This window comes from Vombatus ursinus, unplaced genomic scaffold (genome assembly GCF_900497805.2).
Source record: "Vombatus ursinus unplaced genomic scaffold, bare-nosed wombat genome assembly UNPS02014812.1, whole genome shotgun sequence".
NCBI lineage: Eukaryota > Metazoa > Chordata > Mammalia > Diprotodontia > Vombatidae > Vombatus > Vombatus ursinus.
The window spans coordinates 50158252-50185574 of NW_020954590.1; the positions used below are offsets into that span (position 1 = coordinate 50158252).

The 27323-nt window shown below is 34.3% G+C and overlaps 1 protein-coding gene across 3 annotated transcripts in view; it reads right to left on the reverse strand.

The window, feature by feature from the left end:
• Window positions 1-27323, reverse strand: part of LOC114054158 (N-acetyltransferase ESCO1-like) — a 49817-nt gene that overhangs the window by 18750 nt on the left and 3744 nt on the right. For all 3 annotated transcript variants that reach the window (XM_027877312.1, XM_027877311.1, XM_027877313.1), the window contains exons 2-9: window positions 22542-22588; window positions 20485-20545; window positions 17962-18058; window positions 15541-17741; window positions 13397-13511; window positions 10975-11038; window positions 9558-9675; window positions 6103-6234 (exon numbers count right to left, since the gene is read on the reverse strand). In XM_027877312.1, the coding sequence (XP_027733113.1) occupies window positions 6103-6234; window positions 9558-9675; window positions 10975-11038; window positions 13397-13511; window positions 15541-17739 (2628 nt within the window). In that variant the 5' untranslated portion in view covers window positions 17740-17741; window positions 17962-18058; window positions 20485-20545; window positions 22542-22588. The remainder of the gene's footprint in view (window positions 1-6102; window positions 6235-9557; window positions 9676-10974; window positions 11039-13396; window positions 13512-15540; window positions 17742-17961; window positions 18059-20484; window positions 20546-22541; window positions 22589-27323) is intronic.

The window sequence follows — 27323 nt, forward strand, 5'->3', positions numbered from 1 at the left end:
CTGAGGGCAACCAGTACAATTCTAGAAAGAAGAGTGAGAGTGTCTGAAGTAAGGAACAAAGAGAAGGCCATTTTGGACCACAGAGAACAAGAGGGGCAATAATGTCCAATGAGACTGGAAAGATAGACTACATAGGCCGCGGCAGGCCAAAGTGGGTGATATCACCCCCTGAGTGGTGCTTGAACAATGGGGGGGAGGGGCAGAGCAGTGGTAGCCTCAGGTGCAATTGGGGGGCATTGAATAAAAGTAAGGGGGCGGTGGAAGCATAAGGAAAGAAGAGAAGAAAATTTTGAAAAACCATTCATATATGTTTCATCTGTTGTGTAACAGAGTGAAAGTTGTACTGAGTATATTTTTTTCCAAATACATAAAATGGAAGTTACAACCGATCAATGCTCAAGTTCACTGACAGGTCTTAAGCAAATGTTGGCAGGTAAGCATGTCATGCATTGTCACGAAGTCCAGCATGCATTGGCAGAAATATGTGCATGTAATGACTTGTTTACAATATGTTACTATATGGTTACATGACACAATATTGTCATCAAAATTTCAATGCAGGAAAAAACCACAAATTTACAATAAATTATTAAATTTAAGATGTCATTTTTTAAAAAAGTATTTTATATTTTTTGAAATGACACAAATCCCTCCCCCCCCAAATAAAACCAATCCATTAAAGGATTAAACAAAGGTTTGGGGGAGATGGGCTGGTGATGAGTAAATTTTTTTTTAAAAGTGGGCAGTAGGCCAAATAAGTTTGGGAACCTCTGGTATAGTAGGGCACTGAAAACTAAGAAGAAGAGTTTAAATTTTAGCTTAGAAGTTGATTAAGAGACTCACATGGTGAGATCTGTGCTTAAAGAAAATTACTTTGGCAGCAATGTATAGGGTGGACTTAAATAGAAAGACAGTTGAGGCAGGAAGACCAATTAGGAAACAGTTGAAATAATGTAGGCAAGGGATGATAAGAGCGTGAACTAAGGCTGCTGTGTGTGAAGACAAGGGGTTAGATTCAAGAGATGTTATGAAGGTAGAAATGGCAAGATCTGGCAACTGACTGGATATGTAGGGCAAGTAGATGGAAAAATCAAGGATGATACCAAGATTATGAACCTGAAACATTGAAAGGTTGGTGGTACCTTCAAGTAAAGTAGGGATGTTTGGAAGAGTGTAAGATTTAGAGAGGAAGGTAATGAGTTCCGTTTCAGACATAATGAGTTTAAGATATCGCTGGGATATCCAGTTTGAAATGGCAAAATGGCAAATGGTGATGTAGGACTAAAGCCAGGGGGACAAACTGGAGCTGGATATAGCAATACAGGAGTGAGCGGTATAAAGATGATAATTAAACTCATGGGAGCTAACAAGGATACCACAAGAGGGAGAAGAGAGCCCGGGACAGGATCATCCATAGTGAGGGGATACGATGTAGATGATGAGCCAGCAAAGGAAACTGAGAAGTGAATCAGACAAGTAGGAGGTGAACCAAAATAAACTAATGTCATAAAAACCTAGAGAGGAGAGACCACCCAAGAGGAGAGGGTGGTCAACATTGTCAAATAAAACACAGAGGTAAGAAGGATTAGGACGGAGAAAAGGCAAACTTTTTGGCAATTTAGAGACCAAATTGTAACTGGTAACTTTGGAAAGTAACTAGTAACTTCGGAAAGATTTCGCTGTTTCAAATGAGTGGTGAAGTTAAAAGGTAGATTCCAAAGGGTTGAAAGGACTGAAAGGTGTGGAACTACAGGCAATAAGTATAGCCAACTTTTTAAAGGGATCTGGCTGAGAAAAGAAGAGATAAGTGATGATAGGCTTAGGGGGAGCTAGGTGGTGCAGTGGATAGAGCTCAGGCCTTAGAGTCAGGAGTTACCTGAGTTCAAATCCAGTCTCAAGACACAAGATACTTATTAGCTGTGTGACCCTGGGCAAGTCACTTGACCCCCATTGTTCACCCAAAAGGAAAAAAAGGACTTAGATGTATAGGCAGTAGGGAAAGAACCAACGGTTAAAAGAGGTTGAAGATTCAAGGAGTGGATGAATAAGGATTCAATCTGCTGGAGAAGAAAGGGTCCAAAACAGTGCGACAAAGATAGTGAAAAGGTCTTGACAGTTTAAGGAACTAAAAAGAACTTATTGAAGGAATTGGGAATAATTAACTGAAAAAGATTGGCAGGGGAGGGGGGAGGTGGAGAGTATGTGTGTGTGTGTGTGTGTGTGTGTGTGTGTACACACATGTACGGGGCACCTAAGTTTCACAGAGACTATGTCTATGGTTTCTTTGCATCCTCCACAGTACCCTACACACAAGTATATAAGTACTTGTTAATATGAAAGACTTAAGAAAGAAAAAAGTGTAAACCAGGAGCCTTCACAATGAATCCAAATGCTACTCTGATTAATCACCAGGACAACTAAAGGTGATTCAGGGCATCCAGTGGGAGTTTAAGATTACAGCTGAGAATGGGGATCTGGGACAAATATCTGACTTGGCCATGTGATGCAAAGCTAAATCTGTCCACAAGTCACCCTGAGCTCCTTTTCCTACAGGAACCAATATCTCCATATACTGAGGAAGCTCCTACATCTCTGTCAAAAAGCAAAGTCTCTCCTTGATGAGGGAGAAGCTACCTCCTAAAGAATCTCCAACAGTTTAGTCCAAATATTTCTCTCCAAATGGTATCCAAAATCAGGAAGAGAGTTTTATAAAGTGAAGAAAGGAACAATGAGAAGACTGCAATGATTTTCAAAGAACCTTTCTAGCTCTAAAGTACGATCTATTGTTTTCACAGAAAGGGATAAGAAAGGGAGACACTAGAAGCTTAATGTTTCAGTAGGCCAAAAATTATCAGAAAAACTAAGAATGTGTTTACAGGTCTTTATTACATGCACATGATTTAAATATTATTGATCTCACGGGAAAAAAAGCCTATTTTAACAGTACTAATCCAGCTTCTAGAGGAAATCTTTTATATTTCAACAATCCAAGATTTCACCAATGAAAAACACATCTACCTTTGCACTTTAGGAAACAGTTTTATTAGTTGCTATTAAAGAAAAAGAATTCAACACCTGGTGGCCCAATACCTGCTAAAAAGTCACTCTGGACTGAGCTGCGCTGGTCCTCAGACCACAAACACAATCTGTTGACAGAGACATACCTAAAAGCCTTTCTATTCATCTTGGTTACTATGTACAACTTACATTTACATAGGAAGCTTTAGGCTTTGCAAAGGATCTAGAAAGAGTATTCACTATACTAACATAACCTTAAAAAACCCAAAGCCACCTAGATCTATAACACTATGAGGTACAGTATAAGTTTAGGGGGAGAAATTCTTATCATAAGAATACTATTGAACTTCAATCTCCTTTGAAGACTGTTTTATTATGGCACTCTCATCAGTATAATATCCATAATCACTACTCTGGAGGACTGATGGGGACGACGGCTTCCCACTTCTCAGCAGACAGACAACAGGTGGAAAAGGAGGTCTAAATTAGCAGACATGGCCAATGTATTAATTTGTTTGGCTTATTTTACCTGTTACAAATAAGGGCATGTTCTATGGATTAAAGAATGAGAAGAGTCACTGGAAAGTGACAATATAAAACAGAGGCATCAATAATTTTTAAAGGTTGCTAATTAAATAAAAATAATTGAATTATCCCTTTTAATTTATTTTGTATTTTAATATTCTTTAGTGTAACAAAAAACTGAATAGTTTGAAAAGTATTTTACTTTTAACATGACTAATAAGGCCAGAGCACTAAACTTTTTTTTTAAGCACACTCCACACCTGAATAAACACACAAAAAAGGCAACACAGAAGATAAAATAAGGACAAAATTATCTAAATTCATTTTGATGTTATAACTAAGAAATTAAAGCTGTGTGCTCCCCTTAACACATTTTGGGCATCAATATTTTCACCTTCCTAAAAGCTAAAAAATTAATTTTTATTTTTCAGACTACATATATATGAAATGGAAAACATACTTATAACATAAAAAGGTAAATAAGAATTTGGACTTCAGTGCAAAGGAAGACCATCTACTAAACTCAATTCCTTCTCTCAAGGTTAAAAACAAAACCAAACAAAAAATTACATTAACCAAAAAACCCAACAACAACAACCCTTAGCTCTGTCCCATCAATTAAAAAAAGAAGAAAAAAATATCCTTGGATTCTTTTTGGAGTCTTATCCCTCCCCCTTCCAAAAAAAAAATCATAACTTATTAAAAAAGTCAATTTCATTCCTTTTTACATAAGACAATCAACTTAGTTATTAATAAATTATAGGAGATATGAAATAACTATTACTAAGTCCAATTCTTGGTCCACTCAACAAAATGTTTTAAAGCAAAATCTTCAACTCTGTTCTTAGAAATGTACTCTTAGTTTTTACCTCAACGAGAATTTAACACATTGCATTAGCATTTGCATTTGATTGTAATGGCTTCAGCAGCAATTTATTTATTTATTTATTTATTTTTAAGGCAATTAGGGTTAAGTGACTTGCCCAGGGTCACACAGCTACTAAGTGTCAAGTGTTTGGTCTGAGGCCACATCTGAACTCAGGTCCTCCTAACTTCAGGGCTGGTGCTCTATCCACTGCGCCACCTAGCTGCCCCCTTCAGTAGCAATTTAAATCAAGTTGTGGCCAAACTTTAAACTACTTTTCAAAGCAAAATCAAGTGAAATATTTTCACTGAAAGTAAGCTAGGATTAACTACATCGCATATATATGTATATATGTGTGTATACATATTTATACATGCATATACACACACACACACATATGTATATTGTATGTTTTGCTTTCTTAGCAGGTTACAAAAAGGATTCTAGAACTGAGAAGTCCCATGCTAAAACATCATTTTGCTGAAGAGTATTGATATAAGCAAATTGGCAAACAGCAGGTTTCAAGAAATAAATCTGTATCTTTTAACAGATTTTCTGCATATATGAATCTTAAAATTTGCTTAGCATATTTCAGGAGAAAAATGTTAGAAGCAGAGACAGTCTGAAGTAACTTTAGTATCTTAGATAAAAAAGTGAAATTTTTATCTGAGGGAGAAAACTGGTTGACTGAAATAATGATAATAGGTCTTTTCAACTTAAGGCAAAATGGCTCTAACTTGGGCCAGAGTAAGAATATCTGAATAATTATCTAATGCCTATATGAAATGAGTTGGTGATCTCAGTTCAGATATCCTGGAGGTCTTGTCTATGTGAGTGTACAGTACTGAAGGTAACATGTATGTAAATATGAATTCCAGTTTGTATTTCAGATTATGTGGGAACACCTTTGGTATAAAATCGCTATTTTCACAAGATATCTAAAATAGTTCAAAATTGCTGAAAACTTTACGACATTAAACTCAAATTTTAAAAACTACCCAATAGACCTAACATGCATACAAATAAAGAAAAAAATATACAATTTCCGTATCCTTATACTAATATACAGGAAAAAAATAGGAACTTTAAACATACTTTTTTTAAAGCAAGGTTTCAGAGATTCAAACTATTAGAAAATTATTTTTCTACACAGTAGTCCTCTTATAAAGAAGAGAGAATATAAAAGAGAAATAAAAGAGAAATAAAAATTCAAAAATCATCTAGATGTCATTTTTCAGAATACTATTATGTAATTATAAGATACAAAGTTGTTCCAAGCCATTGGACTATTAAGTAACTCAGGATTTTGGTATCTTTCTAAGCTCATAAAGAAAGCAAGAATTGCCCAGGCAGAACAACATAATTTCTTCAGAGAAGTCCAGAACAAAGGTAATAAAAATGCTTATTTAAAACAAAAACTCCACCAATACTAACTGATTGACATTAAATAAATTTCTTTAAAAAAAAAAAAAGCCAGTTTATTCCAGAAATGTCATGTTTTATTTTATAAAACTATAACTGGAAAACGTGTAAAATATTATTTTAAAAACCATTCAAGTGAATGTTGAAAACTAAAAATAAATTAATAATTTAAAAGAATAAAATAAAAACCATTCAAGAATTATTCTTTTTGAGAACCCATCTCACTAAAAAATCTGGCCATTTACCCTTAAAGAACCATGAAATCTTCTTACCACATATTTTACAGCACTAATAAATTGGTTGTGGAATAGCAAATGTTGCGTCTCATCTTCTGGATTTGAAGCTGTGTAAAGCATCCCACAAATATTACAGGAAACTGCTCCAAATCTTTTTTGTCCTGCATCCTAAGAAAAACACGATATATTACTCAAATATTTCTGAAAACTGAACATAATTCATAAATCTGAATATAAACTACATATAAGATAAAATGTGGAGAAAAATCTATAATGTCAAAACTGAACTCTAAAATTAAAGAGTAATTTGAAAACTAATAACTGAACTGGCAGCTGTGACATTTAATATGTGTGCAATTTTGTACACAAAGAAAACCAGTTTTAAAAATATGATTTATCTCTCATCACACAGAATCCTGTAACAGTTTAAATGAAGAAATACAAATAAAAATTGTAGGGTTTCATCATCAAATTTTTTAAGTCCAAATATTTTGTAATGATGAGAATTAGTGCTTCCTGAAACAGTTTTATGCATATCTACAGTGCAAAAAATTACAATCAAAAGAATAATTTTACTACTACATTATGGATTCTCCATACAAAACACTTTAAACTTACTCCTTTTTTAATATTTTTTATCTAAAGGAACCTGTATGGAATGAAAAATGATAAATTCTGGAGGGGATGTGAAAGAGTTGTGAACAGCTCCAACCATTCTGGAGACCAATATGAAATTATGCCCAAAGGGTTATAAAACTTTGACCCAGCAGTACCACAACTAGGTCTGCATCCCAAAGAGATCAAAGACAAAAGAAAAGGATCTATATGTACAAAAACATTAATATCAGCTCTTTTTATGCTGGCGAAGAACTGGAAATTGAGGGGATGCCCATCAATTCGGGAATGGCTGAATAAGTTGTGGTATATGATTGTGAAAGAATACTATTGCACTTGCTATAAGAAATGATGAGCAGGATGGTTTCAGAAAAACCTGGGAACACCTGTATGAACTGATGCAGAGCAAAATAAGCAGAACCAAGAGATCAATGTACACCACAACTGTAATGATGACTAACTGTGAAAGACTTAGCTACTCTGATCATTACAATGATCCAAGATATTTCCAAAGGATTCATTATGAAAAATGTTATCCACCTCCAGAGAGAGATCTGATGAACTCTGAGTGCGAACTGAAGTATAATTTTCTCATTTTATTTTTCTTGCCTTTTTCTTTCCAACATGGCTAATAAGGAAATATGTTTGCATGATTTCACATACATAACTGATATACTGCTTGCCTTCTCAATAGGTAGGGGAAGGAGAGGAGAGAATGTGGAACTCAAATTTTTTTTTAAAAAAAGTGCTAAAAATAAAGAAATAATTTTATAAAATGTGATTAAGAAAATAAAAAAATTAAAGGAAAACTGCATATATTCAATAGTTTTCCCATGTAAATTGTACTCTGATATCACCAGAAAAACTTTCATTAAATATATAAATCAATTAATCAACGAGTATTTATTCTTTGTATTTGTATCACCTGGATCTACAACAGTGCCTGGCAGTAGATATATAACATTTGCTGGTTGGCTGACTGAAACAATCCCTACTCACAAAGGAACTTACACTCTAAGGGGGAGGTATCAAGTGGAGTATATATCAAATATATATACATATATACATACATACATACATATATCAAATATATATATATACATACATATATATCATAAGATAAAGTAAATAAATACAAATATATGCAAAGTAGTTAAAATACAAGTTAATTTGAGAGAGAGGACAACAGCAGCTGGAGAGATCAGAAAAGGCTCCATACTGATGATGGTGACTGACTCATCTTAAAGGAAAAGTGAGATTCTGCGATGCAGGTAAGGAGGAAGTGAATTCTAGGCATAGGGAATGGCCAATGAAAAGACATGGAGATATGAAATGGAGTACCCTGCGGAAGGAAAGCCAGTTTGGCTGGATCAAAGAAAGGCTGTACAGACAGGCTGTACAGGCTTCAAAAGTTAAGCACAGGAGTTTGCATTTTATCCTAGAAACAAAAGGGAACACTGGAGTTGGATGAGACTTGAGTAATGATTCAATTACAAACCTTACACAATGGAAAGACTTTTGACAAAAATAGGGAGGTCTGGAAGAAGGAATTCAGAGAGAAAGATAATGAGGTCAGTTTTAGACATATTAAGTTTAAGATATTTGTAAGATAGTGCTTACTATACATTGTGCTAAGTACTAGGAATACAAATACAAGCAAATATAGTCTGTGTCCTCAAAGAGCTTACATTCTACTCGGGGAATAAAACATATAGAAAGAGCTGATGGGGAGCTGAGGGAGCTAGAAAATAGTTACAGCATGGTGTACAGCACACTATAGTGACAGCTGGGAAGTGGTATGAAAACCTAGTCCTGGGCAAGATAAGGTGAAAGCTCACTTGTCATTATTTTAATTTTTAACCAATGAAAAGATGGGCCAGAAAAACCCATAAAAGCTCAGACCGCTCACCTGGTCTATTGTGGAATACAAATCATTACATACTAAATTTTTCACTGCCCTCTTTAATTCTATCAGGTAAATTTCAATGACAAAATCAAGTCGTCAAAAAAGTAAAGTAAAACATGCTGGAAGGAATATGAGAAAACAAATACATAAATGCATGGTTAATGAAGCTATGAAATGGCCGAGCTATTCAGGAAAGCAATTTCGAACAATGCCTAAAAATTCACTAAACTGTACATCTTTTACAATAGCATTACTGGGCCTATACTACAAAAAAAAAAAATCAAATAAAGAAAAAGGACACATATATACAAAAATATTTATAGCAGTGCTTTTGGTGGTGGCAAAAAATTGGACAATAAAGAGCTGCCCATCAAATGGGAAAGTGTTGAACAAATTATGATACATGAATATAATAGAATATTACTATGCTGTAAAAGATGATGAAAGTGAAGACTGATAAACTTCAGAAGTCTTATTTGAACTGATACAGTTAAATAGGCAGAAGCAGAATAAAAAATTTATAGAAAAATATTATAAAGACAAGCAACATTAAAAGACTTAAGAACGTCAATCAGTCCATGATCAACCACATTTCCAAAAGACTAATGATTAAACATGCTATCTACTTCCTGAGAGAGAAGTAATAAGACTCAAGGTGCAGACTGAGACATCTATTTTTGGACATGCCCAATGCATGAATTTATTTAGCTTGATTATGCATATTTGTTACAAAGTTTTCATCTCTTTTTTTCCCCAATAAGAGGAGGTTTGGAGAGGTAAGTCAGAGAGAAAACAGATTTCTTCCTTGAAAAAACGAAAATTTTTTAAAAGAATCAATAAAATAAACTTTTAAAAATTCAACCATATCTGAATATGTATTTATTGTTACAAGGATTAGCTGGGAAAGTATAGAGACATATCTGGAAATGACTAAGATATAAAAAGGTAATAAAATTTTAAAATAACTTACTATGATCAACTGCTTATCACCATCCTTCTCTGCTTCTTTTAATTTTAAATCTTTTGAAATCTTTATTTCCAAAGGAGAATTGCACTTTATTGATGATGAATGGTTCAGCAAACTCACCCTTCAAATTTAAAAAACAGATTACACTGAATTATGTAATAACTCCAGGTAATTTCAAACTTTTTTAAAACAATGTAGCATTTACTATGGTGTTCATATTAAATAATGAATTCTAAGAAAAAAGATTTTTCTAGACAAATTAGTAAGCCTGAATGAGCATGCTAATTAAGAATCTGAAAATGATACTGTGGATGTTTTAATCCTGTAAATTGCTTTATACTTATTTATTCCTTCAAATACGCGAGATAGTCTTTCAAAGTATACATACATTTATATATGCTTATAGCACAAAAATAAATATGCTATAAAAACTGAAAAAAATTCTACAAAATCTGCAACACTTTTTATGTTTTGAGTTTTTAATGAAAATTTTCTTTCCCTTTTCACTGTGATCAAATACATTAACTAATAATGAGCTCAACCATGACTTTTTTTTAATTGAACATATGGGTTTAAATGGTACAGCAAGATGATAGTTAAGAAACTCCCTCTACCAATGCAGATCAAGAAGTCTTCTTAAACTTCTAATTTTAAAAGAGTTACTTGTTAACACTACAAAATTAAGTGACTTGCTCAGTATCACCCCAGCCAGTCTGAAAGGGGTCTGGGTTAGTTTCAACTTCTTTTTTTGAACGTGATTTTTCATTTACCTAATCTGTCAATTTGCTACGAGTATTTTCTTGTCAAATACTATTATTATAATTTTTTTTTTTCTGCAGGAATTTACACTGATCTTGGGGGGAAAAAAGAAAAAGTCTTGTCGAATAAGCTAAATGGTAGTCTAAACTCTAGGACAGGAAGAATGGTATCAACTGGAAAATAGGTTTGGATCAGTTTCTCCTCTGCGAATTACCAAAATACAGGGTTAGAGTTGGAGAGTTACTCAATTTTTCACTTTTGTTTGATTCTGTAATACATTTTACAATACATAACACAATGATTTATCAAATTTTAGACCATACAAGAGGCAACATGGCATAGTAGATAAAGAACTAATTCTAGTCAAGAAGAGTTGATTCACATCCCACCTTTAACAAATACTGGCTCTATGAACCCAGGTTAATCCTGGATTAACTTTGTAGACCCCTTTATCTTGTCAGTGACCTGGTAAGACGATAAGATACAGGGCAGCTATAGATCTCCATTAGTGAAGGGAAATTACTTACTAGGAGTTCCCTATAAAAGTAAAATAAAAAACCTAGTTGTGTATAAGACACATTCCTCCACCACCCCAAAACTTCAATTTCTCACAAATATCTTAAGAATTCATCATTTCATCTAGATAAAGGTAATACCATACCTGTTATCACTGGTCTTAGATATTTGGTTATTAAAAGTGCTTATCAGCTGTTTAGGAGTTATATCTGTAATTTAATAATAAAAAAAGATCACACTCTTAGCTATATAACTGGTCAAACTTGGACATACAACGTCAAAATATGATAAATTTATTACTGTTTAATAAATTCATTTAATAAAAACCAATTAAATTCTCTTCCTCCCTACTTATAGCCAATAAAATTATCCTTGCTTTATACACTGTGAATTTTAAGAAAGGAACAAAGGGTAATAAATACAAGATTTTATCCCAAAATACAATACTTAATTTATTATTGAGTTATTTACTTATTGAGGAGTTTAATACGCAATTTTACATGCTGATGCACAATCAGTGGAATTGTAACCTGTACCAACTGTTCTGGAAATCAATTTAGAATTATGCTCCAAAAGTTAGTTACTTAAGGCAAGCCCTTTGACCTACTGATACCACAACTAGGTCTATAACCCCAAAGAGCAAAAGATTATATATTTACCAAAAAAGGACTTATAGCAGCTCCTTTTGTTGAGGTAAAGAACTGAAAGTTAAGTGGGTACCCATTACCCAGGTAATGGTTGAACAAATTAAGGCATATGAATGTAACAGAACATTATCGTACAGTAAGAAATGAAGACTGTTTCAGAGAAATCTGGGAAAACTGATATGAAGAGTGAAGTTTTTTTTTTAATCAATAGTATTTTATTTTTTTCCAATTACATGTAAAGACAGTTTTCAAAATTCACTTTTGTAAGATTTTGAGTTTCAAATTTTTCTTCATCCCTCCTCCTCAAGCAATCTGATATAGGTTATACATGTATAATCATATTAAAATCATATTTCCACATTAGTCATCTTGTGAAAAAAGAATCAGAACAAAAGGGAAAAGCAAGGAAGGAAAACAAACAAACAAAAAAGGAAAAATAGTATGCTTCTATCTGCATTCAGATTCCATAATTCTTTCTCTATATAAGGATAGCATTTTCCATCATGAGCCCTTTGGAATTGTCTTGGATCACTGTGCTGCTGAGAAGAGAGAAGTCTATCATAATTGATCATCACACAATGTTGCTGTTACTATGTACAACGTTCTCTTGGTTCCACTCACTGATGAAAACTAAAGTAAGCAGAACCAGGAGAACAATTTATATCCTAACAAAAATGAGCTATTCTGAAAGATAACAACTATGGTCAATGCAATGACCAACCATTCCTCCAGAAGACTTATAACGAAAAATGTTGCCAACTCATGTCACACTTGTGAAATAAACACATTTTTGGACATAGCCAATGTGGGAATTTGTTTTACTTAACTATGCCTATATAAGAGATTTTGCATTTCTTTCCCCGCCCCACCCTGGGGTGGGGGTGGAGGGAGTACATAAAGAAAATAAATGCTTAAAAACTGGAAAAAAAAGTATTAAAAAAAAAAGCAAATGGCAATGGGAGGCAGAAGAGAAACAAGGATATTTAAGCCATTAAAAATACCAAAAAACTAAACAAAAAAGCTACAAGTTCAGTTTTACATATATTCTTTTTCTATTCTTTAGAATGAAATGTATTTGTTCATCATATTGAAGTTCATAATAAAAAATAAAAACCTGTCTACTGAACTAATGTACCAATTTTTGGATTTACTCTATATTTTTTATGAGAACACATCAAAAAAGATGAGAGATAAGAAATATAACTGCAACTGCCTAGGTCTTATCTTTAGTACTTTCCTTTAGCAGAATTTCTTTCTCTTTATCTGCCAATACAGTCAAGAAAACAATGACGAAAAGTTTCAAATAAGATTATTTTATAAATGGAAATAGGTTTCACCACAAGTCTTTTGTAAGATGTCATGCACATTTCTATGATAAAAGTGGAATAGATGGCAACATTTCTTAAATTGATCAGGAACCTAATACTGAGTTAGCAGCGTTAATCAAATAGAATTTCAGTAACTGAAGGTTATGAGTGAGGAGATGAAATAAAGAAAAATAAGGAAGTCCTTGTATTCTTAAATTGCTATTGACTACCTTTAAGAGTATTAATCAATTCTTGAAGATGTGAGCTATGGATATCCTGAAATAAAAACAAAATAAAAAGCCACTACAATAGAGGCTAAGAAGCTCCAGGAAAAGAATCAAGAATAATAAATGAGTTATATTAGAACTCTTTAGATAAAACCAAATCACCACATTCTAGGAATGCAAAGGAACAGATAAAATGTTTAATCTCCTGGAAAATAAAATCTCACTATAAGAGACTACACTTTATCTAGAAAGAACTTGCAAGTCTAAAAGATTTGAACAATGCTTAGTGAAATGAACAATTATTATGGAGGAAGACTTTTTTTCGTATTCTGACAAAGTATCTCTGAACCTTGACAAATTCAAGTAACTTAATTTCAAAGTATTACCTGGAGATTTATTTTCTCCTGTATCATTTTTGGCTTGATTAAGAAGAGGTGGCACTGCTGCAACATTTTTCATTGGAGTGTTTTCTGGGCTAGATTCCAAATACAAGCTGAAACTCTGAACATACACAATTCAAAATTTTAATACATTCTGAATCAAACCATTTCTCCCTCTGCATTAATTTCTGTCCCCTAATCCAAAGCACTAGATGCTAAAACTGATGAAAAGAGAGCACATAAAGAGAAAATTACATTTTATATTCACAAGGGACTTTATTTGCTAATATTAAGGAGCTCCCTCAAAAGTACATGGTTCATGAGTTACTCTTACCTTAATAAACTACAAGTTCAGACAACTGATTCATTCAAAAATTACCAGCCATGGGGGCAGCTAGGTGGTGCAGTGGATAGAGCACCAACCCTGAATTCAGGAGGACCTGAGTTCAAATCCGCCCTCAGACACATACCACTTACTAGCTGTGTGACCCTGGGCAAGTCACTTAACTCCACTGCTGGCAAAAACAAAAACAAAAATTACCAGCCCTACAAAAATTCAGCACAGCCTACAAAATTTACTTCAACTTTGGCCAATGTTGCCTTTTCCCAACTATCACTTCCTCTTTCTTCAAGGGTTAGTGGTCTATTGCACAAGTGACAAAGGACCGCATTTGAAATAACCAAGTGATTCTGTATAGGTTGGACAAGACTGAATGAGCTAGCCTTAGAAGTTAAGGGCTGACTTAACAAGCCTTTATCATTATTAAGAAAGCAGTTTGTCTCTGGCATTTTTTACTTTCCTATCCTTCCTGATGCCAGCACATCCCATTCCTATCCTCTTTCTACCTACATACTATGTGCCAGTCTTACTTCTATCTAGCTGAGGCACTACTATGGAGTCAGATGATTCAGATTAAAATCTCAGTTCTGACACTTCATAGCTGTGTGACTTCGGGAAAATGACAAAGAATGCTCTTTGAGACCGTTTCCTTTTCCATAAAATGGCAAATAATACTTACACAAAATAATTAAAAAATTGAGAATAAAAAGGTTTGAGTATGTTAACTACAAAACCTTCTTGTGAATGTTAGCTGATATAACCTGTCGGCTTATAAGGTAGTGCGACAATTTACACAAATATCTTGAAAGATGAGAGTAAGACTACTACAATGCAATCTAGCATGGTAACTTTTGTGATGAAGTCATCAATGAATAACGATCCCATTACCAAAGTAGAATGGCCACCACTTGCGTATCTCCAGCTAGCATCCATTTTTTAAAGGTTGTACTCTACTTCCTTACTAATTATGATGGAAACTAAAAAAGGAACAGAAAATAAGAGTATATATTATGTTCCTTTTTGTCCCTTTGTGAAGCATCTTAGGGCACACTGATTTATATTTCAGGTTTCCAGCAATAAGACTCAAGCTCTGAATTACAAAGCCAGATGAATGTACACAGGATTTGAAATGACATGAACTGAAAATCAGATGAAGGAAATGGAAGATTATTTCACCTGAAGAAGAAATGAGTTAGGAGGAAGTAAGTTCACCCTTCACAAACAACATCTGGACTAGATGATGCCACTTATTTTGCTTGGCACCAGAGGTCTGAACAAGGACCTTTTTTCTGTCATACGACAGTGCTATCTGTATCAATGAGGTTTTTTAAACCACTTTCTACAATATAACTATGTAAAAATTTTGACAAAAATAGGCTTGTCCCAATTTATATTAGGTTTAGACAAACAGGGTTAAAAACAACAGGGATTAAGAGTATGTGGGAATGTGTTAAATGAAGCAGGAAACAATCAGGTTTTCTGCAGAAAATTGATAAATAAGGAACCATCAAAAAAAAAAAAAAAAAGACTGAATTTCCACGGAAACTTAAAGACTATAAAGGAAGTGCCTTATATTGCCTTCCACTGCTTTTATGATTATCTCCCCAAGTTAGTAAAGACCTTTACCTGTCCATATCTTAATTAGCAGTTGGTTTATACTTCTCTAATGTACATAACCTAATCTTAACAAATGACTTTTTAAATTAAAGCATTTTAGCTAAACAAAATCATGACATGATTATTTGGGCCAAACTACTTTTTTACAAAGTACCCGTATCCCTTTGAAATTATACACAATGAAATTGATTACCTCATCAAGTGTTGGTTCAAGTGAATGTTTCATCTGATTATCCAGTGATGGCTTGGGAGGAGGTTTAATTTGATTATCCTGTTGACCATTTTCAGTAGCCCTTTCTGTAGTTCTGTTCTTTTCAGTTGTTTTACCACTTCTGACTTCTTGAAAATAAATCTCTTTTTGTTTTTCCTCCTGGCATGCTAAATTTTTATCAGCACACGATTTCAGCATTAGTGACTGGCTTTGACTTTTTGGATGATCCATTTCTGAAGCTGTCAGATGAATTGAAGCTTGTGGAAGTTTAGGTTTAGTTTTTAATGGGTCCACTTTAGGAGCATTTGGAGAACCTAAACTATTCTGACGTAAATGATTGGCTTTTCCTAGTTTAATTTTGGTCCATTTGGATTTCTTACTAGCTAGTCTGTTTAAACCATTTAATACACATTTTACAGGATTGGCTTTTCTACTGGGGAAGAAACGTTTGCACTGAACATTTTCATCTGGTTCCTTCTGAGTAATCACTTGTGTTTCAATTTCAGTCAGCTCCAACTTTGTTGGCTTCTCATCCTCTTTTCGACCTTCAGTAAATGAAGATTCTCTCTTCACCTCAACTGTATCTGACTCAATTTCACCTGCAATTTCTTCACATAGTTCAAGGATGCTAACACGTTTCATCTTTACAACTTCCTCTGAATGTTTATCCATGTTTCCTTCAGTTATTATTGGTTGTGAATTTTTTGATTTTGTTTTACTTTTCATTTTTGGATGAACTAACTCCTTCTTGTTAATTTCCTCATTCCTTTTTGAAATCAGAGAAGTGGCCATTTTTGCTTTTTTGTCTTGGGAGGAGATGACAGGCACTGAGTTTTTTCCTTCTTTTTTAATTTCGTGCTGATAACATTTTTCAGATCCTTGTTTGCGCTGAGGACCACAGGCACCATCTAATGTATTATTTACCCTGCATTTTTTTCCTTTTGGTGAATTTGATACTTCACTTGCTGTGCTTCTGTCTTCTTTAGAGTCAGAGCTCACGAGTTTTCGTTTCAAATTTTTCTGCACAACTGTAATTTGACTAGGTTTAGTTTTAGCTTTGCTACAGGTCTCTGCTCTATTAGTTGATGTACTTTGCTTTACTTCTAGAACTTGACTTTTAATTTCTCTGTTTCGCAAGGTCTTTGTTGAAATATCTGCTAACTGTTGTAGTCTTTGTGATCTCCTATTAAGCTGTTCATTCAACTGAGTGCTACATTTTGATTTAGCGGTTGCTCGAGCTGATTTTTTCTGAGGTTTCCTATTTTGTCTTGGTTCTTGTGAATGTTTCTTCACAGTCACCTGTGTTTTGTGAATGCAGTTGGTAGATTTCTTCTCATCAAAGAAAGCCTTTGTTGACCTGGTGGCCATGTGTGTTCCTAGTTCAGATTCATTTGTGCTACAGTCACTGAAAGATTTAGTCAATGGTTTTTCTAATTCCTTGCAAACTGATTTTGTTAGAGCCCTCTGAGAATTTTTAACTCCTTGTCCTTTTTTGTTGTTATTTTTTACTGTTTTAGTTGATGTAGCAGAATTGTTTTCTTTTGATTTTCCCCTTGCAGATTTCATTTCTGACTCAGGAATCTTTTGAGTAGTTTTAAATGTCCTTGTAGAATCTAATACTGAATGCCTACTATTTTTGACGCTCTGGATTCCAGAACTGTTCATAAAATCTGTTTTCAACTGATGTTGACATTCATTTTCAAAATCAATTTTAGTTTCACTCAAATTAGTTTTCTCTGTCTTTCCTGGTGCATTACTAGAAATAGTATGATTGGACCCTGAAGGATTCTTATGTTTTACTTTGGAGGATTTGGGGGAAGCCTGAAGAGAATTTATCCTATTTGGAGATTTTAGTGCTGATTTTGTTAAAGGCAAAGTTTTATGGGTGGTTCTATTTAATTCAGGTTCAGATTGTGACTTTTCAACTAATTTAGTCTGATAAGAAGACCTAGCAAAATTATTGGTGGTTTTATTGGTCACTGACCTGTCGGCTTTGACAAAGGTTTTGGGAGATTTTTTCTTCTGTACTTTACAGTTATTTGACTTTGATTTATTTGACACATGTCGTGTTTCGAAGTTTCTCTCTCTGTTTGCTGAGTTTGTCAGTTTGCTGTTGTTATCTAGTTTCCTCCGTTTAGCAGAATGTTCTACCAGTGTAGATTTCCTTTTCTGTGCTGCCATTTCTGCAAGTTAAAAAAAAAGTTTATAGCTCATTCTAACCAAGGCAATGGACATAAATAGCCTCAATTTACCAACAACTGAAACTTTTAATTTTGACTTACTCTATCCATACAGGGTTACATAGATATTATATATACTGATGACCCTCATATTTAAGCTATAACTTTTCTGATTTGAATACAATTTGGTTTAAGTTCAATATATCAAATGTGCTTTACTTACAGTTTCTCCCTAAAGGATGTAACTTCAGCCACCTTAACTTCTGAAAATACGACAAAAGCATTCCTTATAAATTTGCTCTTGACACATTACATTTTACCTAAAGGAAAGATCAGGTATGAAAACATTTAAATTTAATGAAAGAAGACAATAGCAATATATCTCCTAAGACAGTGGGGAGTTGGGGGGAAGCACTAGTTTATGAATTACCACCTGGCTTCTAGACCCAGGTCTGCTACTTCATAGCTGTAAGATTTTGAGGCAAATCCTCTATTTATCTGAGCTCCAATTATCTAGAAAATGAAGCTAATACCTTCATGATCCAACTCACAGATTGTGAGAATCAAAAATGATCAAATATGTGAAAAGTGTGCTCTGTAACCTGTATCACAGTATTAATAGTAGCACTATGTGGTTCCACTAATACTGTTACTGACTTCTACATGACTAATTAGTTAGTATCGGATTTTTTTATGCTCATTTAGAATAATAATTTTTTTGCTATGGAAATTCAGTTAATGAGAGGCAGTCGTGTAGAATGGAAAGAGCACTGAGTTTGAAAAATCAGAGGAAACTGGGTTCAAATATCCTACTTCTATAACTTACTACCTGTGTGACCTTGGACAGGTCACTTAACCTCATCTTTAAAATTATAAGGCTAGTCTAGATAACTTCTAATGTCCCCATCATGTCTCTCCTGGTCTTCCTCCTATCTGACTGGTCTTTCTCAGTATTCTTTGCCAAATAATTAATCCAAGTCACATCTGCTAACCATGAGCACACCACAGGGTTCCTCCCCCACAGATTCAATTAACATCTGTAAGCTAATGATTCTCAAATCTATTAATCTAACCCAAACCTCTCTGCTAACTTCTAGTTTCACATCTCTAACTGCCTATTAGGTATCTCTAAGTGGATGTCCCACAGACATCTTAAACTCAACATATCCAAAACGGAACTCATTATCTTTCTTCACTTCTTCCAAACTTCCTTATTGCAAAGGCACCACCATCCTCTCTCGACCCCCAAGCCAACAATCTAGATACTATCTTTGACTCAATTCTCTCTCACCTTTCCATATGTAATCTGTTGTCAAGGCCTGTCAATTCTATCTTTGTATCATCTCTTACAAATGTCCTCTTTTCTCTTCTGATAATGCCATCCAGGTACAGGTGCTCATCTCCTCACACCTGGACTACTGCAATAGCCTGCTTGTTAACCTTCCTGCCACAAGCCTCTCCCCATTCCAGTCTATCCTCCACTCAGTTATCAACCTGATCTTCCTAAAGTACAAGTGCCATCATATAAACTTCCTACTCAATAAACTCCAGTGGCTCCCTATCATCTTCAGGACCAAATATAAAATCCTTTGTGCGGCAGGACATAATCCAATGATATATCAACAAATTTTGTTCTCTGTTTATGCCATGCTAAGCAGTACATCCTATTCACCATCAGTCAAATGTTCAGATTGGGTTCAGAGGAAGGGAGAGGTCCTGTTGAAAGGATCTGGTCTGGATGATGCAGTATTATGTCAAGCCTTGGGAAGAGGGTACAAGAATAACAAATTTATTTACCCCACAACCCTCTAAATAAAGAATCAGGAAGTTTTCATTTGAGTAGATGTAGGACCTACAAATATTTAGTAATTACATTAACATCTCCTGGTCTCTCAAAAGCATCAATCTGACATGATTTTTCCTTGTGACCAGCAAGGACAGTAGTGAAAAAAAAATGCCAAAACATCTGATGAACATGGGAATCACTTCCATGATTTAGGAACTTAAGAAATCCTCCAAAACAAATATAGTTAATACAACAAACATGTTCAGAAAATTTCATGATAATGATTCAAGGTAAAAGAAATACAAGTTAATTTTAAGATGTCACCAAAGCAACTCATTACAAAGAAATAGTAAGTGCTTTTAAATCTTTCTCAAGAGCTAAAAGCTCTCAGGAAATACTCTATATGTTTGTATGCCCATTTGACACTAAATCCTCATTTGATAGCTATACTAAAATTTTCAACAACATTTTTTTAGAACCACAAAATTTCATCATCGGGAGGGACCTCTAATGTCACTTAATCCAACTCATCCCTGAAGCAAAAATAGTCTAATCAATATCCCTAATAAGTGGTTATCCAATCTCTATTTAAAAGATATCCAGAGACTGAGAATGACAGATTCTGTGCCTTTATGCTAATATTTTAATAGCTAAACTACTCGAGACTAAAATTCCAAATAATGTGGTACCTTATAGTTAATATTACTTTTCATATTTGTTTTAGTAGTTCTAAATTATATCTGTCAACTATCTATAGAAGTACAACTACAAAAATTGTGTTAACAGTTTATTCTATTTCAGTGGTGAATTGGTTAAGAAGTGAATTTTTCTTCTCTGAAAATCTCAATAAAGTAGTATAAACAATATATAATATATTATATATAATATAATAATAAGATATAATAATATACCTGACCACCAAATAATTCGTCCTGGAAAAGACAATTATTAGCTACTTACCTCACAAAAGGGCTGGAGATCACTTTTTAAAAACTGGATAGCCAATTTTTTTTTAACAATTCTATAAAAAAAAAATAACAGAGGGGAGAGGGTAATTATTAATGTACATCAATGAACTCTGTAAAAGAAAGCCATCATAAAAATATTTGATAATTTTCATTTAAATGATTCACTAAGGCCCTTAAAAACTAAGCTGAATTGCCCATTGGCTTGACATTGTCTACCATAACTGTGCTCAGAAAATATAAGCATATTTCAATCAGACCCAATGTCCCATTTTTATACAGCACTGCCGTTTTTCCCCGGAGGTTTTCCCAACTTAGCATAGACTAGACTTCAAGGGTAGAATAACTTTGGAAAATGCAGAAAAAGTTCATTTAAATTTTGCTTCAATAATTACATTACTACTAAACATTTAATACAAAATGCATTAATTTGCACATTGTTCTATATGAAATATTTCTGGTTAAATTAACTCATCTAATGGCTTAGAAATTCGAGTATTTCTAGACTAAAGAAATATGGATAATTCCCTAATTATCCATCAAAATTGTTAGTTACATAAATTTCACCCCACATTTTAGTACGTTATCTTCTCTAATTTATTTAATATTTAATAGCCTTCATTTCTTTTTCTTTTCTTTTCTTTTTTTTTTTGGTAAGGCAATTGGGGTTAAGTGACTTGCCCAGAGTCACACAGCTAGCAACTGTTATGTGTCTGAGGTCACATTTGAACTCAGGTCCTCTTGACTGCAAGGCCAGTGCCTCTATCCACTGCGCCACCTAGCTGCCCCAATGGCATTCATTTCTTTTACAGAGTATGTTACATTCAAGAAAGTCAAATTGTTTGGTAACTAGATCATGGATCGATAGCTGTCAAAAACAATTCATACCTACCAAAACTTATCCATGACCATTTCTCCAATCAAAAAACTACACAGAAAGTGAATACTACAGGAAAGTCATGATACTATAGAGTCATTTTAAAAAGCAGAAAAAAAAAGTATTTTCTCACAGAGTTAACAAACAGTTCAGGAAACAGGGCTGAGATTATCATGGTCTCTAAAATTCTATGCTCATTAATTTGATGCTCTGTAAGTTTTATAATAAACAGTGCTAAAATTTATTATAAACTGTAATTATTATGGCAATAATTTAAATGAGCTGCAACCACCCACCTCTAAGGCCAACTGTTTACCAAAGATTTTTAAATTATCTTGCTGCAAAGTTTCTGGTATTGCTCTAAATTCTTCAATGATAATAGCACTTCTCTGGAACCAGATGCTTTTACGCTTCCTGTCCTCACCCCTCATCTATTGAGTAATTGATTATCCACAAGCCTCCTCTCTTCTCTACAGGACGGAATTTGTATTAACGCTATATACTAGCTAGTATGTTCAAATATAACCTTCTTTCATTTTTCTTAATGAACTCTCTACCCATAGAGAACAGAAGAGTCTTCTTTTCTATTTCTCTACCTTCCTCTAAAAATTACTATGATGGGAGCTGATAAATGCCTAGGAACTTGGATTTTTCATCTAATTTGAGGACCTACAGATCCAATACTATTATGTAACTATTTAAATTAACTTCCTAAATGATCATCTTTCAGTTCACTTATACATACATCAAAGTTAACAGCAGTTGCATTGTAGACTAGCCTCAAAACTGTCCACTTATAAAACTACATTTCTAGCCAAGCATCTGATTGGTAATAAGTGCTCTCACTAAACCTTAAATTGACTTACTAGAACACACAAGCAAAGTAATGTGAATTGTGCACAATAATTTTTTTAAAATTAAGCTATAGGTTGACTGCACCCAACATCTTACTGATACAGCTCAATGATGACTTACTTTCTTTGTCAATGATGACAAAGAAAATAACTAAATAAAAAGTTAATGAGAAATACCATAATTAAATCTTTTAGTTTATCAGCTGCATAATATTCTCTACTTTATTAACATTAATTTGGTATTGCTACACAATAGCCAATATGTAGATTACAAACAAGTAGCCTAAAATTTACTCATAAACACTTACATAAAATACTCACATCTGAAAAGAAGCTCCACGAAGAAAGCTCAGCAAAATATGAAGTATCTAGTTTAAAAGCATAAAAAAAGTCAAAAATATTCAGACCTAGTTTAAAATGCACAAACTAAATTCTATTTTATAGTATACAATCAGCATGAATACAGTTATTTTGTTACTTTGTGGCTTTGCCCAGGCAAAGAAAATGAAATTGTTAAAAATAATTCATATTAAACTTTTGGAAACATTTATTTATATTGTGAGCCTTAGAAAAAAGCAGTGTTTTTGGTTAATCCATTTTCAACAACTAGTATGTGGCTCCAAGTTAATGAAAGAAAATAGAAAATAGAAGCAATTGCTAAACGAAGGATATCAGCAAGGAAAAACTCGCCAAGAAAATGCCACTTCAACTACAAACACCTGACAGAAAGTAGTATCCAACCCAATCTGGATCTGGACAAAAATGTCTTAAATCCTACCCTCCAATCACCCAGAACTAAGACCCCCAGAACTCTAAGATGATTCCATGGACAATCACAGCTTTCAGATCTAATTCTAAACCCCGGATAGGATGACAGAGAAAGAACTGACCAAACTCCTGAGACAGGCCAAAAAATAATTTGATATCTCAGAGGGCCTTTAAATTTAAAAATGTTTTTCAAGTATGCATTGAATTATTTCTAAGATTCATTACAGTGTGAACTAATTGTCGTATTATGATTTTAGGAAAAATAAATAGGTGATACATACTATTCAGTTTTTAATAGATTCATATAACACCATTTACCTGGAGTAATAGATTTGCATTAAGAATAAGCAACTTTTAGGTGCCCCGTTCTAGGAGCACTTCTCACAAGAAATGTCTTTTTTTATTCATTCATTATTTCTTTACTTTAAACTTCTGATCCAAAAGCTAGTTGACATGGTTCTGTTTTCCTAAGGGTGAAGGTTGTAGAAAGAATGTAATAGACACCATAATTCACATCTAGTAGTAATTATGAGGAGCTTTTACTGTACTGTCAAATTCAAATTCTGGTTCAAACCAGAAAACAACAGATCTCAAGGCTCAATAACCTGACAGAGGTTGAAATTGTGTTGTTTCAAGTTATATGACTTTGAAATCCACATAAGGGTTTTTAAAGGAAAATAGACTTTTCTAAAAGGTAATAAAGTAAATGTATCTGAACTCAGAATCACAGACTCTAGGAGCTGGAAATATTCTCAAAAGGCTATATATAGATCTCCAACTCATATCTGAAAATCCATGAATCTCCTTTTACAATAACTTATGTCAATGAAAAGTGATAATTCATCATCTCCTTAAAGACCTGAGGAAAACAGCGTACCCTCTGCTACTGTGGACAGGAACTCTAGAGTATCCTGTAGGCTACTCTGGAAAAAGCTCATTCCATTCTTTGAAAAAAGGATAATGGTTAAGAAGTGGTTTTTTTACATTAAAATTAAAGCTACTTCTCAGTACCATCCAACATTACCACAGTACCTGACACATCTTAAGCACCTAATAAATGCTTATTGATTTGATTTCCAGTCTTTTTTTCCTATTTCTGCCCTCTGGGATGAAGCAAAACATGTGACAATCTTATTTATGTGACAACATTTCAAATACTTATTGTGAAATCCTTGTGAACAATATGGAAGAATGTGGGCTGAATCAAAGTACAGTGAGGGGAACTGAATTCACAGCTGGTTGAAAACTGTACTGAAAGTGTTGATTAATGTTTCCATGTCACCCTGTAGGAGAGTCTCTAGTGATATGCCACAGGACTTCGTCATCTTCTCTGACCTGTTCAATATTTTATCAATCACTTGCATGAAGACAGAAGACACCTCAATCAAAACAGGAAAGGAGACAAAGCTAAGAGGAGTAGTTGGATATCTGTATGCTCTTGACAGTGATTCATGTTAGATGGCAAAATCAAGATCTAAATTATCTTAGCAAGCTAAAATGGTGGAGAAAACTAAGAGAAAATGTAATTGGCAAAAAACAAAAAGCACTTTACTTCAATCCAGACATTTTATTTAAGTACAGAATGATGGAGACGTGGTTTTACTACAGCTTGTGTTGGAAAAAGTTAGTTCAGGTTTGACTGCAAGCTCAGTATGGATCAAAAAATGTAGTGTACCTAACAAAATATTAAAATCATTTTAGCCACATTAGAATATTTTTTGAAATCCTGACTGAATTTTAAATTATTTGCATTTTGAAAGTAACAATCAGCTCAAATGAAGGTTAAATGTGTGACCACAGAGTTGTTTATAATTAAAACTCAGGGGATGTGATTGCTAAATATCTATGTTATAGCTTAATATTTTTAAATACAAGCATGTAACTAAAGTATATATCTTTTTCTTTTTCATGCGAATAAAATAGAGAGACTAACTTCTACCACATGGAAACATGTCCTCTGTTCAAGTTATTTATATAGGAAAAATAAAATATGCAAATACTATCAAAACATAGGACTTCAAAGACCATCGAGGTCAACCGTGAAAGCATCTTCTTTACAACATCCCCTTTACACTTCAAAATCTCCAGAGACAGGAGCTTGTTTCCTAAAACAAGGCAAACTATTCTGGGGTTTTTTGAACAGCTTTGCTTATTGTGCAGCTTTTTTTTAAATTACAGAAAATCTACATCCTGTAACTCCTACCCATTAGTCTGAATTTTGTTCTTTGAGCTGTTAGGACAGAATAAGCATGGTTTATCAACAAGAATTTATTAAGTGCTTACTATAGGCCAGGCACTGTGCTCTGCAACTGGGGATACAAAGAAAGTCAAAAACACAGTCCCTACTCTCAAGGAGCTCATTGTCTGTAGAGGAGACAACTAAATATATGCACAAGATTAATCCAGTGTAAATGAAAGGAAATCTCAAAAGGAAGGCAGTGAGCGAAGAGAGGGGGAAGAGGGAAGAACGGCTTCCTACAGAAGGTGGGACTTGAGCTGAGTCTTTGAAGGAAGACAGGAAAGTTATAAGTCTGAAGATGATGAGGAAGAAGCCAATGCAAGTCTTAGTTCCCAGCATTTTCTCTGGCTGTACCCTAGGATGGCAATGTTCTCTCTCCCTGCTCTGACTACTGATCTCCCTGGCATCATTTTAAATCCAAACAAAAATCCCATCCTCTGCAAAAAGCCTTCCCTAGCCCCTCGTAATTCTAATGACTTCCCTCTGTTAATTATTTCCTATTTATCCTATATATAGCTAGTTTTGTATATACTTGTTCCCTCGTAGTCTCTCCCATTAGATTGTAAGCTCCTTGAGGGCAAGGACTGTCTTTTGCCTCTTTTAGTACCCCAAGCTCTTAGCAGTCTCTGGTACGTAGTAGGTACTTACTGAACGTTTGCAGATGGTTGGGGGGGGGGCCTCCTCCCCCCCCCCCCCCCCCCCGCGGTGTAACCCAGTGTAGCCGGATCATAGAGTATGTGGAGGGAGTTCAAATTTGACAGGACTGGAAAGGGCCCAGATCTGAGAAGGGCTTTAAATGCCAAACACAGAATTTTATATTTCATTCTAAAAGTTACTGGGAGCCACTCAGTAGAGCTGGGAAGTGAGATGGCAGAACTGTACTTCAGTAAAATCACTTTGGCAGGATAGTTGAGGACAGATTGGAGACAGAGAAAACAATTAGAAGGCTAATACATGAGGTCCAGGCATGAGATGTTGAGGGTCTCTACAAGGGTGGTGGCTTTGTGAATGGAAAGAAGAGGACAAATAGGAGAGATGCTGTGAAGGTAGAAATGACAAGATATAACAATAGATGGAATATGTAGAATGATAATGAAAAGTAGAGAATGACACAGATTGTGAGGCTGAGTGACTGGGAAGATGTTGGTATACTAGATAGTAACAGAAAAGTTGGAAAAAGCACGTTTAGGGGAAAGTTAATGAGTTGTTTTGGCCATGTTGAGTTAGAGATGCCTATGCAACATCAAATCTAAGATGTCTAAGAGGTAGTTGGTGATATAAGATGTGAACTCAAGAGAGATTATAAATACCCATAGGAATCATCTCCATAAAGATGCACCCATGGGAGCTGAGGCAATCAACCAAACAAGATAGTACAGAGTAGAAATTCTTTACTATTTTTGTGTCATGAACTCCAACTGTAGTCTGTTGAAACCCATGTACTCCTTTCACAGAATAATGTTTTAAAACGTATAAAATAAGCATTGTGGGATGTAAAATGGATAATTTTGATCAAATGAAATTTACAAGTTTTTGTACTAATAAAACCAATATAGCCGAGATTAGAAGGAAAGTCAAAAACTGGGTGAAAAAAATATAGACAGTTTCTTGGATATCTCAAATACATAGAGAACTTCATCAAATTTATAAGTATATGTGTCATTCCACTGTTGCTGCAGTTGTGAACTGATCCAGCCATTCTGGAGATCAATTTGGAACTGTGCCTAAAGATCTATAAATCTATGCACACCCCTTGACCCAGCAAAACCACTACTAGATCTGTATCCCAAAGACACTCCACCACCATCCAAAAAAAAAAAAAAAAAAAAAAAAAAGGAAAGGAAAGGAAAAGGACCTATATGTACAAAGATATTTATAACAGCTCTTTTTGTAGTAGCAAAGACTTGGAAACTGATGGAATGCCCATCAAATGGGGAATGGCTGAACAAACTGCGGTCTATAACTGTACTGAAGCACCACTGTGCTATAAGAAATGAAGATTTAAAAAAGAAGAAGAAGAAGAAATGAAGCTTTCCGGGGCAGCTAAGTGGTATAGTGGATAGAGCACTGGCCCAGGAGTCAGGAGTACCTCAGTT